At 45.2% G+C, this 11,277-nt stretch overlaps 1 protein-coding gene across 1 annotated transcript in view; it reads right to left on the reverse strand.

The window, feature by feature from the left end:
- ACADM (acyl-CoA dehydrogenase medium chain) overlaps positions 1-8,485 on the reverse strand; it is a 34,209-nt gene extending 25,724 nt beyond the window's left edge. Inside the window, exons 1-5 of the mRNA XM_088470758.1 lie at positions 8,327-8,485; positions 4,991-5,087; positions 2,923-3,020; positions 2,771-2,840; positions 876-976 (exon numbers count right to left, since the gene is read on the reverse strand). Of these exons, the coding sequence (XP_088326884.1) occupies positions 876-976; positions 2,771-2,840; positions 2,923-3,020; positions 4,991-5,087; positions 8,327-8,353 (393 nt within the window). The 5' untranslated portion in view covers positions 8,354-8,485. The remainder of the gene's footprint in view (positions 1-875; positions 977-2,770; positions 2,841-2,922; positions 3,021-4,990; positions 5,088-8,326) is intronic.
- Positions 8,486-11,277: the final 2,792 nt, after the last annotated feature.

Genomic DNA, 11,277 nt, shown 5'->3' on the forward strand with positions numbered 1-11,277 from the left:
ACTGACTAAGGATGACAGGTCAGTACATCACTGCCCACCACCACATAACGGACCAAAGGATGACAGCTCAGCACATCACTGCCCACCACCACATAACGGACCCTAAGGATGACAGGTCAGTACATCTCTGCCCACCACCACATAACTGACCAAAGGATGACAGCTCAGCACATCCCTGCCCACCACCACATAACTGATCCCAAGGATGACAGCTCAGCACATCCCTTACCACCACCACATAACTGACCCCAAGGATGACAGCTCAGTACATCCCTGCCCACCACCACATAACTGTCCAAAGGATGACAGGTCAGCACAACCCTGTCCCCAAACAAATGATAGGTCAGTATAACTTACTTAAATAATATTTGCTGAATTTTACAATAGGAAACGTCTGGTTTAGGGGTGTTATGAACAAAAAGGCTGACACTACGGCAATATGATTTAAGAAAGTTTGGGAACCAATGATATATGCCAACAGTACTCAGAATTAATTTCCCTAATATCACTCTGTTAAATAGGGACATTTTACACTGCAATAGTTTGGACTCTGCACTGTAATTATATAAGAGAACAGAATATTTGCAGGATGGGTAGAAACTGATCACACTGCGGAGTAAAACAGCATATAATAAGGGACCTAGCAGTCTGCATTGGTCTCATTAGTAATGCATCCACAGATGCTTTTTTGTTAAGTGCCCCCAAGAAGAAAATGTTTCTATAATATGCCCTCTGAGGCCACCAATAACAGCACCTCTATCGTATAGCACCCCTATATTACAGAACATGTACAACGCCCGTACACAACAGCCTCACGTGGAGCGAAGCTGCATTCAGTCCTGTAACTACACATACTAAAAGCTGCGTATACTTACTCCCAAGGAATTGGCCTCTATGGCGGTCTGAATACCGGTACATCCATAGGCGATTTCCTCTGTAATCAGACATGAATCAAAGATGCCGAGGTTCAATCCGCCTGCAGGAGACAGACATATAACACATCAACATACAGAGTGTTCTGCCATGGCTCAGCTCTCCCATCATAACCATCGTCTATATACCATCTACGCAAACAAAAGTACCTCATACCACATTGAGGTTACTGGTTACCAGTGGCTGTATAGGCTTCACATTTCAATATTTATATACTGTAATTACTAGCTGGGACACCAGTCATTGCCCGAGTTGAAGAGTGGACCCTGAAGTACATCGGCAGCCTATATTTTTTTACTTTGTCCTCACCTATAACCTGGATAACTATGTACATTAGGAGTAAGTGACAGTGCAGGCAGCGTATTCTCATACAGTGTATAATGGGGAATATCAGGAGCAGAGTGATTACATTGTCCTCACCTATAACCTGGATAACTATGTACATTAGGAGTAAGTGACAGTGCAGGCAGCGTAGTCTCATACAGTGTATAATGGGGAATATCAGGAGCAGACTGACTTACAGAACAGAAATCAGTATAGCTTCAAAATGACTTCAGTTTCAGAAATGACTGCAGAACACGGGGTGATTTATCTGCACATGGATATACCATCGCAGCTGCTAACATAGCTGTAATATGGTAATGCAGCAGGAGGCGTCACGCCAACGGAGAACCTGGCCTCTCCACTCCACCTCAATGGCGGTGACAAGTCTCGGTTTGGGAAACTGAAATCGTTGCAGCCCTCTCCCCACCCTAAAATAGCCCCAGAATCTGTGTAATTTAAGAGTGTCCCAGTTTTTGGGGATTGTGTGACTTCATCCTTAGGCTCAGTTATGTTGTGGTGGACAGGTTTGCGCTTCTGTTTGTCCACATATTTACATTACATTGGCCATAAATAATTCGAAATGGTGCTGGACCAACAAACTGAGGCACCCCTGCAAATGTCCCGAGGCACCCCAGGGTGCAACAGCGCACAGTTTGGGAACCACTGGCTTGAGTATATTATTTGTATTAATGTGGAATTACTATCCACAATAGATTTAGAGAGAGCTAAAAAAAAAAAAGACCCATCTCAAATGTCACATGCACTGGTCGGTCTATTATTCGGATAGGCACAGGTTACGGTCACATGATTTATGTGACGGTCGGAATTTTGGATGAGGACCTGAAACGTAATAAGTAATAATGTAGCGGAGGAACAGAACGTGCAGCTCATTTATTTTGGCAAAAGAAGACTAATTAATCCTATTTAGAAGCCACATCCCCAGTATATTATGCACAAGCCAGGAGTGTCAGAGAAAATCAACAGCTCCACGACCATGCTCATGATATCGCGGGTATAATCGTGGGTACATTGTGACAGTCGGCCTCTGCCCTCTTACTGCGATGTAGCCTGGTGATAGTCTATCTGGAAACTACATAGCTGGGAACTAACAAAATAACTGGTAACTAAATATGCCCAGTGTGATAGATGATCTAATTAAGCTGGCTGATCTGTCTTTAGTGGTGAGGCTTCTAAGGCGGCCATGTATTGGATATATTTTATATTCACCCGGACCGCAGAAAGTAACATGGTCTGTATACGGGAACATACCACACACAGCCCCATTGCACCCATGGATGTAATATAAAACCCATCTCATTGTAAAGAATGCAGGTCATCTTATATACAAACATAGAACATACGTTTAGATTTGGGCATCAGCCTAAAACAGTTTGTGAAGATAGAGGTTGATTTTCTACATCACTCATTATATAACATAACAGCCCAGGACGACGTTGTATAAAGAGAGGAAATATAAACAGCCACCATAGGAGAGACATCAGCCCGTCCTTACCGCAGTGCTCCGGGATGTGTCCGTTCATCAGCCCAAGCTCCCAAGCTCTTTTGATGATGGGAACTGGATACTAATAAAGCAGAGAAGATTTTGGTCAGTAACGAGCTGGAATGAGATGGTACAGTACAATGGAGGGGTGTCGTCCGGCTCACCTCCCCAGTTTTGTCATATTGAGCAGCCACCGGGATGATCTCCTCTCTGGCGAATTTCCGAGCTGTGATTTGGAACTCCTTCTGCTGCTCGCTGAGCTCTGTACACAGGCAGAGGACACAAATCGTGTAAGACTTATTCTCACGCCAGGGTTAGGAGACCCCAGAGAGTATCACACTGTAGCCAGGGGGACTGGCAGCAGCAGCGTGGGGTATTGGGCCAGGGAAGGGGCGCATAGTGTCACGTAAATCGTACCCTTGGTACCTACTATCTGGCCAGGCACCTCCCACTGCTGCAGTGTCTTACTGGGCAACACGGTATGATTTATACAGAGAGAAGATAAAGAACGTTCTAAAAAACAAAACTCAATATTTGCTGATTAAAGTTGTTGTTATTAATCCAAAACATAATCCCAGCTAAAACGCCATTTTAAACGGACCCTAAACAAGTTTCTTCCATGTAAAATTTCCCTTTATATTTATAACTTATTGTTATAGTACCTCGCATTGCTTTTATAGAGGTGCTCATGCATCTGCACAAAGAGCTCACCATTCAGAACTGTTGCCATTGTTTGACTTCCCTTCCCCATAATCTCCTTTAGCCTTCATTATTGGGAAGTGATAATCCTTTTAAAAGACATTGGCACTGAGGTGTGGCCTAGTGGAAATGGATATGTAATATTGGGGAGGGGGGGCAGTATTACCTTTGGTGTGTGATCAAACACAGAAGGGACTGAAAATGACCGTATGAGAGGTGCCAAACACAAGATGAGACTGCTCAAAGTCAGCAATATACTCTGTGCTGTAAAGCAGTGGTCGGGCAACAGGGGTAAATTAGTAAAAATTAAATTCCTGGGGGTAATAGACGGACAGCCGGGCATGCATATGAATCAGTCTAGAATATAGAATGCATGCCCGGCTGTGCCACAGGGAGGTTCTAAGCCAGACGCCCGCTGAGATGTTATTACCAGCGGGCGCCCGGCTCCTTCCCTGCAGCGCCGCGTTAGCCGGAGGCTGGAGTTCTCTTCTGAACTCCAGCTTCCGGCTCTCTCCATGCGCACTATGGGAGAGACATCATGACGTCTCTCCCATAGTACCGAGGAGTAGCCGGGCGGACAGGACGGCGGCGGATGCAGGAGCGGGGATTAAGGTAAGTGGTTTTTTTTTGTACAAGTGGAACTACAGTGGCATTATATGGGGGCACTACTACAGGGGCATTATATGGGGGCACTACTACAGGGGCATTATATGGGGGCACTACTACAGGGGCATTATATGGGGGCACTACTACAGGGGCATTATATGGGGGCAACTACTACAGGGGCATTATATGGGGCAACTACTACAGGGGCATTATATGGGGGCAACTACTACAGGGGCATTATATGGGGGCAACTACTACAGGGGCATTATATGGGGGCAACTACTACAGGGGCATTATATGGGGGCAACTACTACAGGTGCACTATATGGGGGCAACTACTACAGGTGCACTATATGGGGGCACTACTACAGGGGCATTATATGGGGGCAACTACTACAGGGGCACTACTACAGGGGCATTATATGGGGGCACTACTACTGGGGCATTATATGGGGGCACTACTATATGATTCCCTTCCTTTCAAATCAAGGGGGTAACTTCGGCGGTCTAAATATATTTTGGGGTAAAAGGTAAAAAAGTTCCCTAACCCCTGCTGTAAAGGGATGGACTAAATCTGTGTATTACATACATCACCCTACTCTGTGCGCAGTTACACCAAGATCATTATGGGGTACCTGTAAGCTATTTTGTCAGTTAAATGTGCGCGATACAAATATAAGATATGTTAATTTAACCTGATGGTTCTTTCCCACAATATCCAACGTGATTCAGGGTTTAGCTCCACATTGAAGCTACAAGCTGTGAAGTCAAATAAGTGACCTGAATTCCATCTCCAGCAACTTGTCCAGCGAGACATCGGAAATAAAGTGCGATGTGCAGAGCCAGATCCATGTGGGATCCCTCATACATTTGTCAGCAGCTAATCTTAAATACTGTTCATGAGAGAGAGAGATATCGGATACTTACCGAAGCTGAAGCCAGCGTGCGAGGCTGCGGCGGCTGCGGTGCGAGGGGCGGTGGATGACTGCGCTCTCTGTCCCTGTTTGGCAATGTGTTGCAGCACCTGGGGAAATGTCATCACATGAGAGCACTGCAACAACTATGACATTACAGCGTGTGAGGTGGTCACATGTGCAGCCTATAAAGCCACAAGCTGGCAGTGATCCCGGATAATTATCCCATTACCTTACCCACAGCATTAGCAGGCATTGTGCAAATTGCGCAGAACTACCGGACACGGAATAATTACATTTAACCCCTAAACAAAAAATAAAATAGCTCCATAAAAGAGGAATTTTCCTATAAAATAATAATAATAATTGTATAGTCTTCATTCTAGCACCCAGCACCTGTCAGAACGCGTGCAATTCCTCTTTCCTGCCTGGGGTGTCGCTCTCTGCTCTGGTGCTTCTAGCACACTCAGCAGATGCAGCAAATTGCTAAGATACAGACTAGAGTGTGCTAGAAGCACCAGAGCAGAGAGCGACACCTCAGGCAGGAGAGGGGAACTGCACGGGATGTGACAGGTGCAGGTTGCTAGAATTTGTGCATGTTAAACACTTTAATATAAATAAATTCAGAACTGGACAGAACAGCAAAGTCTTCATTTTCAGAAATGAACCATGAATTCAGTGTCCACCCGACATAACACTGCAGCTGTGGTAAAAAGTAACGTATCACCACCAGACGCCCCTACACAAAGCTTTTTAGGACAGTGGATCAGAGAATTAAGCACTGTGCATTGCTGTGACGGTATGTATGTATGTATGAGTACACCAATCCACTAAGTGTATATCTGTGCAGCAAGTCTGCCAAGCTGTCACTAATACTGTCTGCTCTGTCAGGGAATCCCTCTCCCCTAAAACGGCAGGCAGCTTGGGAGGAGGGAGAGGGCAGGAGACACAAATATAATGAAGTATGAACAATGCAATTATTTCATGTATATTATCCTGGTCACTTGCTGCGTATTAGGACCAATAATAGGTCTACGTGGTAAGGTGTACCTGCTTGTATTACCCTGGAGTGATGGGGACACAGAAGCTTATACAAGCTTTCAAAACTGGGCATCTGAAGAATGATTCTGCCCATCTAATTGCTGCCTGAGCTGTGGTTTTGCCACCAGCCCACTTTAAAATACCCACTTTTCTGCAGTGTCCAATCATAAACGTATCCCTCGCATCTCGTCACCTTCCTACATAGATCCAATCATCCATACGTTCCATTATACTAATGTCCTATAATGCCCCAAACTAAACAACTTGTTTCTAAATGATTCCACAAAGGACAACGTTAATGTGACTGAACCATGGTGTTAGAAGGCAGTTTGCAGGGCTCCAGGGAGAATATATAGCAGCAGTAAGGTTATATCTAATCAGAGATGATCATTGCTGGACCTTGGTCCTAGAAATGTTTGCAGGAGGCTGCAATGACAGGTTACGTATATTATGGGGCGAGGGCTGCAGTGACAGGTTACGTATATTATGGGGCGAGGGCTGCAGTGACAGGTTACACAGTATAGAACAAGTACAAATACTTTCAAGGGTATCAGTCAGAAACAAATGTCAACATGGTCAATATGTTTATTTTATCTACAGAACTTTTTAGTGTTACATTTAGGCTTACACAGGCAAAATAATGTAAAGTGTCAACATGGCGATATTTTGGTGTCCATATATCATACCACACACCTTTCAAGAATCAGAAACAACTGAAAAATCATAAATGGGTATATACTATTATTCTTCTTCATTGTTATGGTGCCACAGGGTTTCCGCAGCACCTTACAAATGAGCAAAACTAGAAAACAGTGACTAACAGCACAGAACACACTAGGACATGGCTTTTATACATTGCCGCCATCATAACACTGAACTGCGCAGAAACCAAAGGTTAGGTGCCATCGTAGGGAGCATAAGATTGTGTAAGTAAGGGAAAGGAGAAGCACATGAGGGTAGAGGGCCCTGCTCAGGAGAGCTTACAATCTAATGGGGAGGAGCAGACAGACAGGGGTGACACAGATGGGATGTGCACATAGATATGTAACTACACAAACATACACACTCACAAGGGATAGGTGCAGATGGAAACCATAGCTGTCCCGCTTACCTGGGAAAGAAGAAACTGTTACATTTGCCACTGAATGTGGCAGAAAAGAAGATTGTGGGCATTGAGGAAAGACCTTAGGCACAAACGTGTGATGTACAGGAGGGTATCGCAATGCAAACAACCACAGCACATGACAAAATAACACCATGACTGTATTAGAAGGCAATGCTAACATAGCATAACAAACACACAGATCCTGTGCCCTGCCTGCCCATTCATTACAATAAGCTCTGCCTCAACTGTACTTAATAAGGGGGAGGTAAAATGTTCTCCACAAAGCAGTGACATTAAATAATCAAATATCCAGCCTTTACGGATTAAATACATCTGTATAATGGTTGGCTGTGTAAATTAAAGACTAATAACGTTGCAGAAGTAAAACGAAACAGGGAAGATAACTGAAATAAACAAAGCCACGTGTATGTTACTGCGCACATTGTTCCTTTGAGAGAATTATATATATATATATATATATATATATATATATATATATATACATACATACATACATAGACCAACGAACGTCACTCCCTGCATGAACAGATGACTTGTGGTGCCCTACATAAGGTACAGCAACTGTATATCACACGGACTGGAAGCACTTGAGTAAATAAATTACAAAACCTGGATTATTATTCCAACATTTCATCAATTACATTTATTTTATAATATTCCTGGTTATATAATTGCTTTTCTCAAGTGCTGTGTGTGATATATATATATATATATATATATATGTGTACACACACACACACACATATATATATATATATATATATATACACACACACACACATATATATACACACACACATATATATATATATATATATATATATATATATATATATATACTCACACACACACATATATTATATATATATTATATATACATATACACATACATACATACCTCTATACAGCAGAATGACAAGGTGGAAGGGTCATGTGACCTTGACGTCCCCCCCTCCCCCACAACAACAACAAGTACCTACTGTTGGTGAACTACATATCCGAGCATGCACAGTCAGCTGGAGGCCAACGAGCTGGGACTTGCAGTCCCACACCGCAGGAGTGAGACCCTGCACAGTGAGCCCAGGGTGGGTATGTACATACATACCATGCTGACCTGGTACTATACCAGCAGCAGCTCCATCACTGGGGTAACCCCAATCCCCGCCCTCCTCCCCCACTCACCCGGCGGGTCACCCTCAGAGCGGCCATGGCTGGAGGTAGTCAACGGACCCTACACACTGATCAACAGGGAGGCGGCGGCGGCGGCGGCGGCAGGGACACTCCACCACGTGACCCACTCTCTCCGTGACGTCACCACGAAGCGTACCCGCCTCCTCCTCCTGGCTCTGTCACTGGAGGAGGCGGCGGCCTCTATACCGCGCATGCGCGGCTCTCAGTAGGTCACAGTTCACACACAGTCCAGCCAGTGTGTGGGGTATATTGTGGTTGCCCATCAGTAGACTGTAGCTTTCCACCCTCCCAGCTGGCTCTGACAGACGAAAAGTAGACAGGCATGCTGCAACTTGTGGTTCAACAATGCAGGACTTGGTACAGAGTCAGACAGGGTGATCCTGATGAAGGGATGGGGACATTTATTTATCTCATTGAACTAATTGTTATTATTATACTTTATTTATATGGCTCCACAAGGGTTATGTACGGTAGCACCTTACAAAGTACATAAAGAAATGAGCACACAGAAAATAGTTATTAGCAGTACAAACAATACAGGACAAATACATTATTTATACACTTTGCAGCATAACACTTACATAAGCAGCAGGGTGTCAACAACCAAGTGTTAGGTGCTGTTGTAAATTAAAATAGAAGTAAGGAAAGGAGAAGCTTACATTCTAAAGGGGTGGGGGCAGGGGCGTTTCTAGAGAGGAGGGGACCCGTGTGCGGTCTCTGATACGGGCCCCTTCCTCTCCGCCCGGCAGCGCACTGAGCTGTGCGCGGCCAGCGCCGGAGCTATAGACTCTGGGCACTAGAGTGTGCCTAGAGTCTATAGTGTATGCACAGATCACCGGGAAAATGGCCACGGCGGCCATTTTCCCAGTACTGCGCATGCAAAAACGACGGGAAAATGACCCCCCCGTCCATTTTCCATTCGTTTTACAGTGCCGGAGGCCAGCGCCGACGTGGGACTCCAGAGAGGTAAGTAATATTATGGGTGCGGGGGCCCCCTGGACCCAGGGGCCCGTGTTCCCCGCACCCCCTGCACCCATTATAGATACGCCCCTGGAGGGGGCAGACAAACGGTGACACAGATGGGCTGGATTGTAAGGAAGGAACATGGAGTAGTGGGTTAGGATGAGCGCTGGAAAGCTTTGAGGAAGAAAGGCATCTTGAGAGCCCAATTGAATATTAGGAGCCAAGAACCAAAGTTATCAGGGAATTTTGACCCAAGTCCAGGGGGACAAAAAAAAGTCAGCGACTCGAGGAAGTTGGAAGAAGCGACCGGTATGTGCATTAAATGGAAATAATGAAATGGAGAGTTCAGAAGGTAAAGGGGGGCATCCACTACACGATTTTAGCAGGCGATTGAACAATAACGATGTCGTTATTGTTCAATCGTTTAAAAATCGTTTATAAATCGTGCAGTGTTTGGTCATTAACGATCAACGATGCACGCTCCCGCTGGTCGTTTGATCGTCTCGTCAGTCGGCTGAACATGCAGGTCAATTTCACTTGATCTATTAAAGATAGTTTGCAAATCGTTCAGACTGAAAGATAAAATTTCAAGGGAAAATCGTTTAGAGATTGGACAGGGAGTAGATCGTCTAGTGGATGTGCCCCATAAGAGTAGGTGGGAGTGACCAAACGATAGAAGCACCCCAACAGTGTGGCAACCTCCAGTCCAGGGAGCGTGAGAGAATGTGAGGCCCCCAAAGGAGATAGCTGCAGGAGAGGTGGTGTCAGACGGGTAAATCCAGGATTTTTTGATGGCTAGGAGATTCAAGGAGTTGGAGATGAAACAGTCATGGATGGGGACCAGTTGATTATAGACAGAACTGGCTTTCCAGAGGAGACAGGAGAGAAGGACAGGGTTGGGATGAGAGAGAAGGGGACTGTTATGGTTGCTGTAGTGTGGGGTTAAGATTGATTTAGTGCAGGGGAATAAGGAGAATGTGGGTATGTGGTGGGCTTCTGAATGAGGAAGGGTGACAGCAGGTGGGCAAGGTGGAGGTTTAGTGTGGCGTGGGTTAAGAAGAGGTGTAACTTGAAGAGTAGGGAGGGTGCAGTGCTTAGGAGTTATGGGAGATGCAGTGGTGAGTACTGGATGGGATGAAGGGAGAGGAGAAGGTGGAGAAGACTATGGAGGGAGGAAAGAGATGGCACCTGGTGGTAGAGGAAAGTATTATGTAGCTTCTGAGTGATGGGGGGAGCAGACGAAAAGAAAGACATAGGGCGCAAATTCAATTTGAGGTGAAAAGCCGCTTTTGCGTGTTTTTGGTGGAAACTTTTCGCCGATGAAGTCATTTTCGCCTGTTTTGATTTCACGCCATATTCAATTTGGAAGACTTTTCGCCTCGGCGGAAAGTCAATGAAATGTAATAGGCGAAAAAGTTTCACCTATGAATAGCAAGCGGAAAAAAAGTGCAGAATTGGGGTTTTGGGGTGCAACGTTGCGGGAATCCCCATGCAGCCTTCAGACAGTCCCCCAAAGGTAAACTGCCTAATTTTTTTTAAAAAAGACTTAACACTCCAAAAAATCACTTTGAATTTGGGGGCGAAAAAAAAAATGTTGGGGGACAAAGTTAAAAACTAGCGAACTTGACTCTGGGGGATCCCCAATTATGCCCAATGTGTTTTTTACATTGCAGGGGCTTGCGGCAGGTGGATTTTTCACAGTTCTTACCAAAGGGAACCCCCATGTCAGAGCATCTTTTGGGGGGTTTCAGGCTGATTTCCCCAAATCTGACTGTACTTTCCACTTGTTTCAGTTTCACCGGGTCCCATTTTCGCCTAGTTTCAAATTGAATACGGGGATACGCGGGCACGTGCGCGATACTTTTCCACCTGCAAAGTAGGTGAAGTAGGCGAAAAGTCCAGGAGGCGAAAAAGTATCTACGGTCCGCTCAAGTTGAATACGGCTCATGGTGTAGATGAGGGTACTGGGAGAGGAGCAG

The sequence above is a fragment of the Taudactylus pleione genome, unplaced genomic scaffold (assembly GCF_031769625.1).
Source record: "Taudactylus pleione unplaced genomic scaffold, aTauple2 ptg000103l, whole genome shotgun sequence".
Classification (NCBI taxonomy): domain Eukaryota; kingdom Metazoa; phylum Chordata; class Amphibia; order Anura; family Myobatrachidae; genus Taudactylus; species Taudactylus pleione.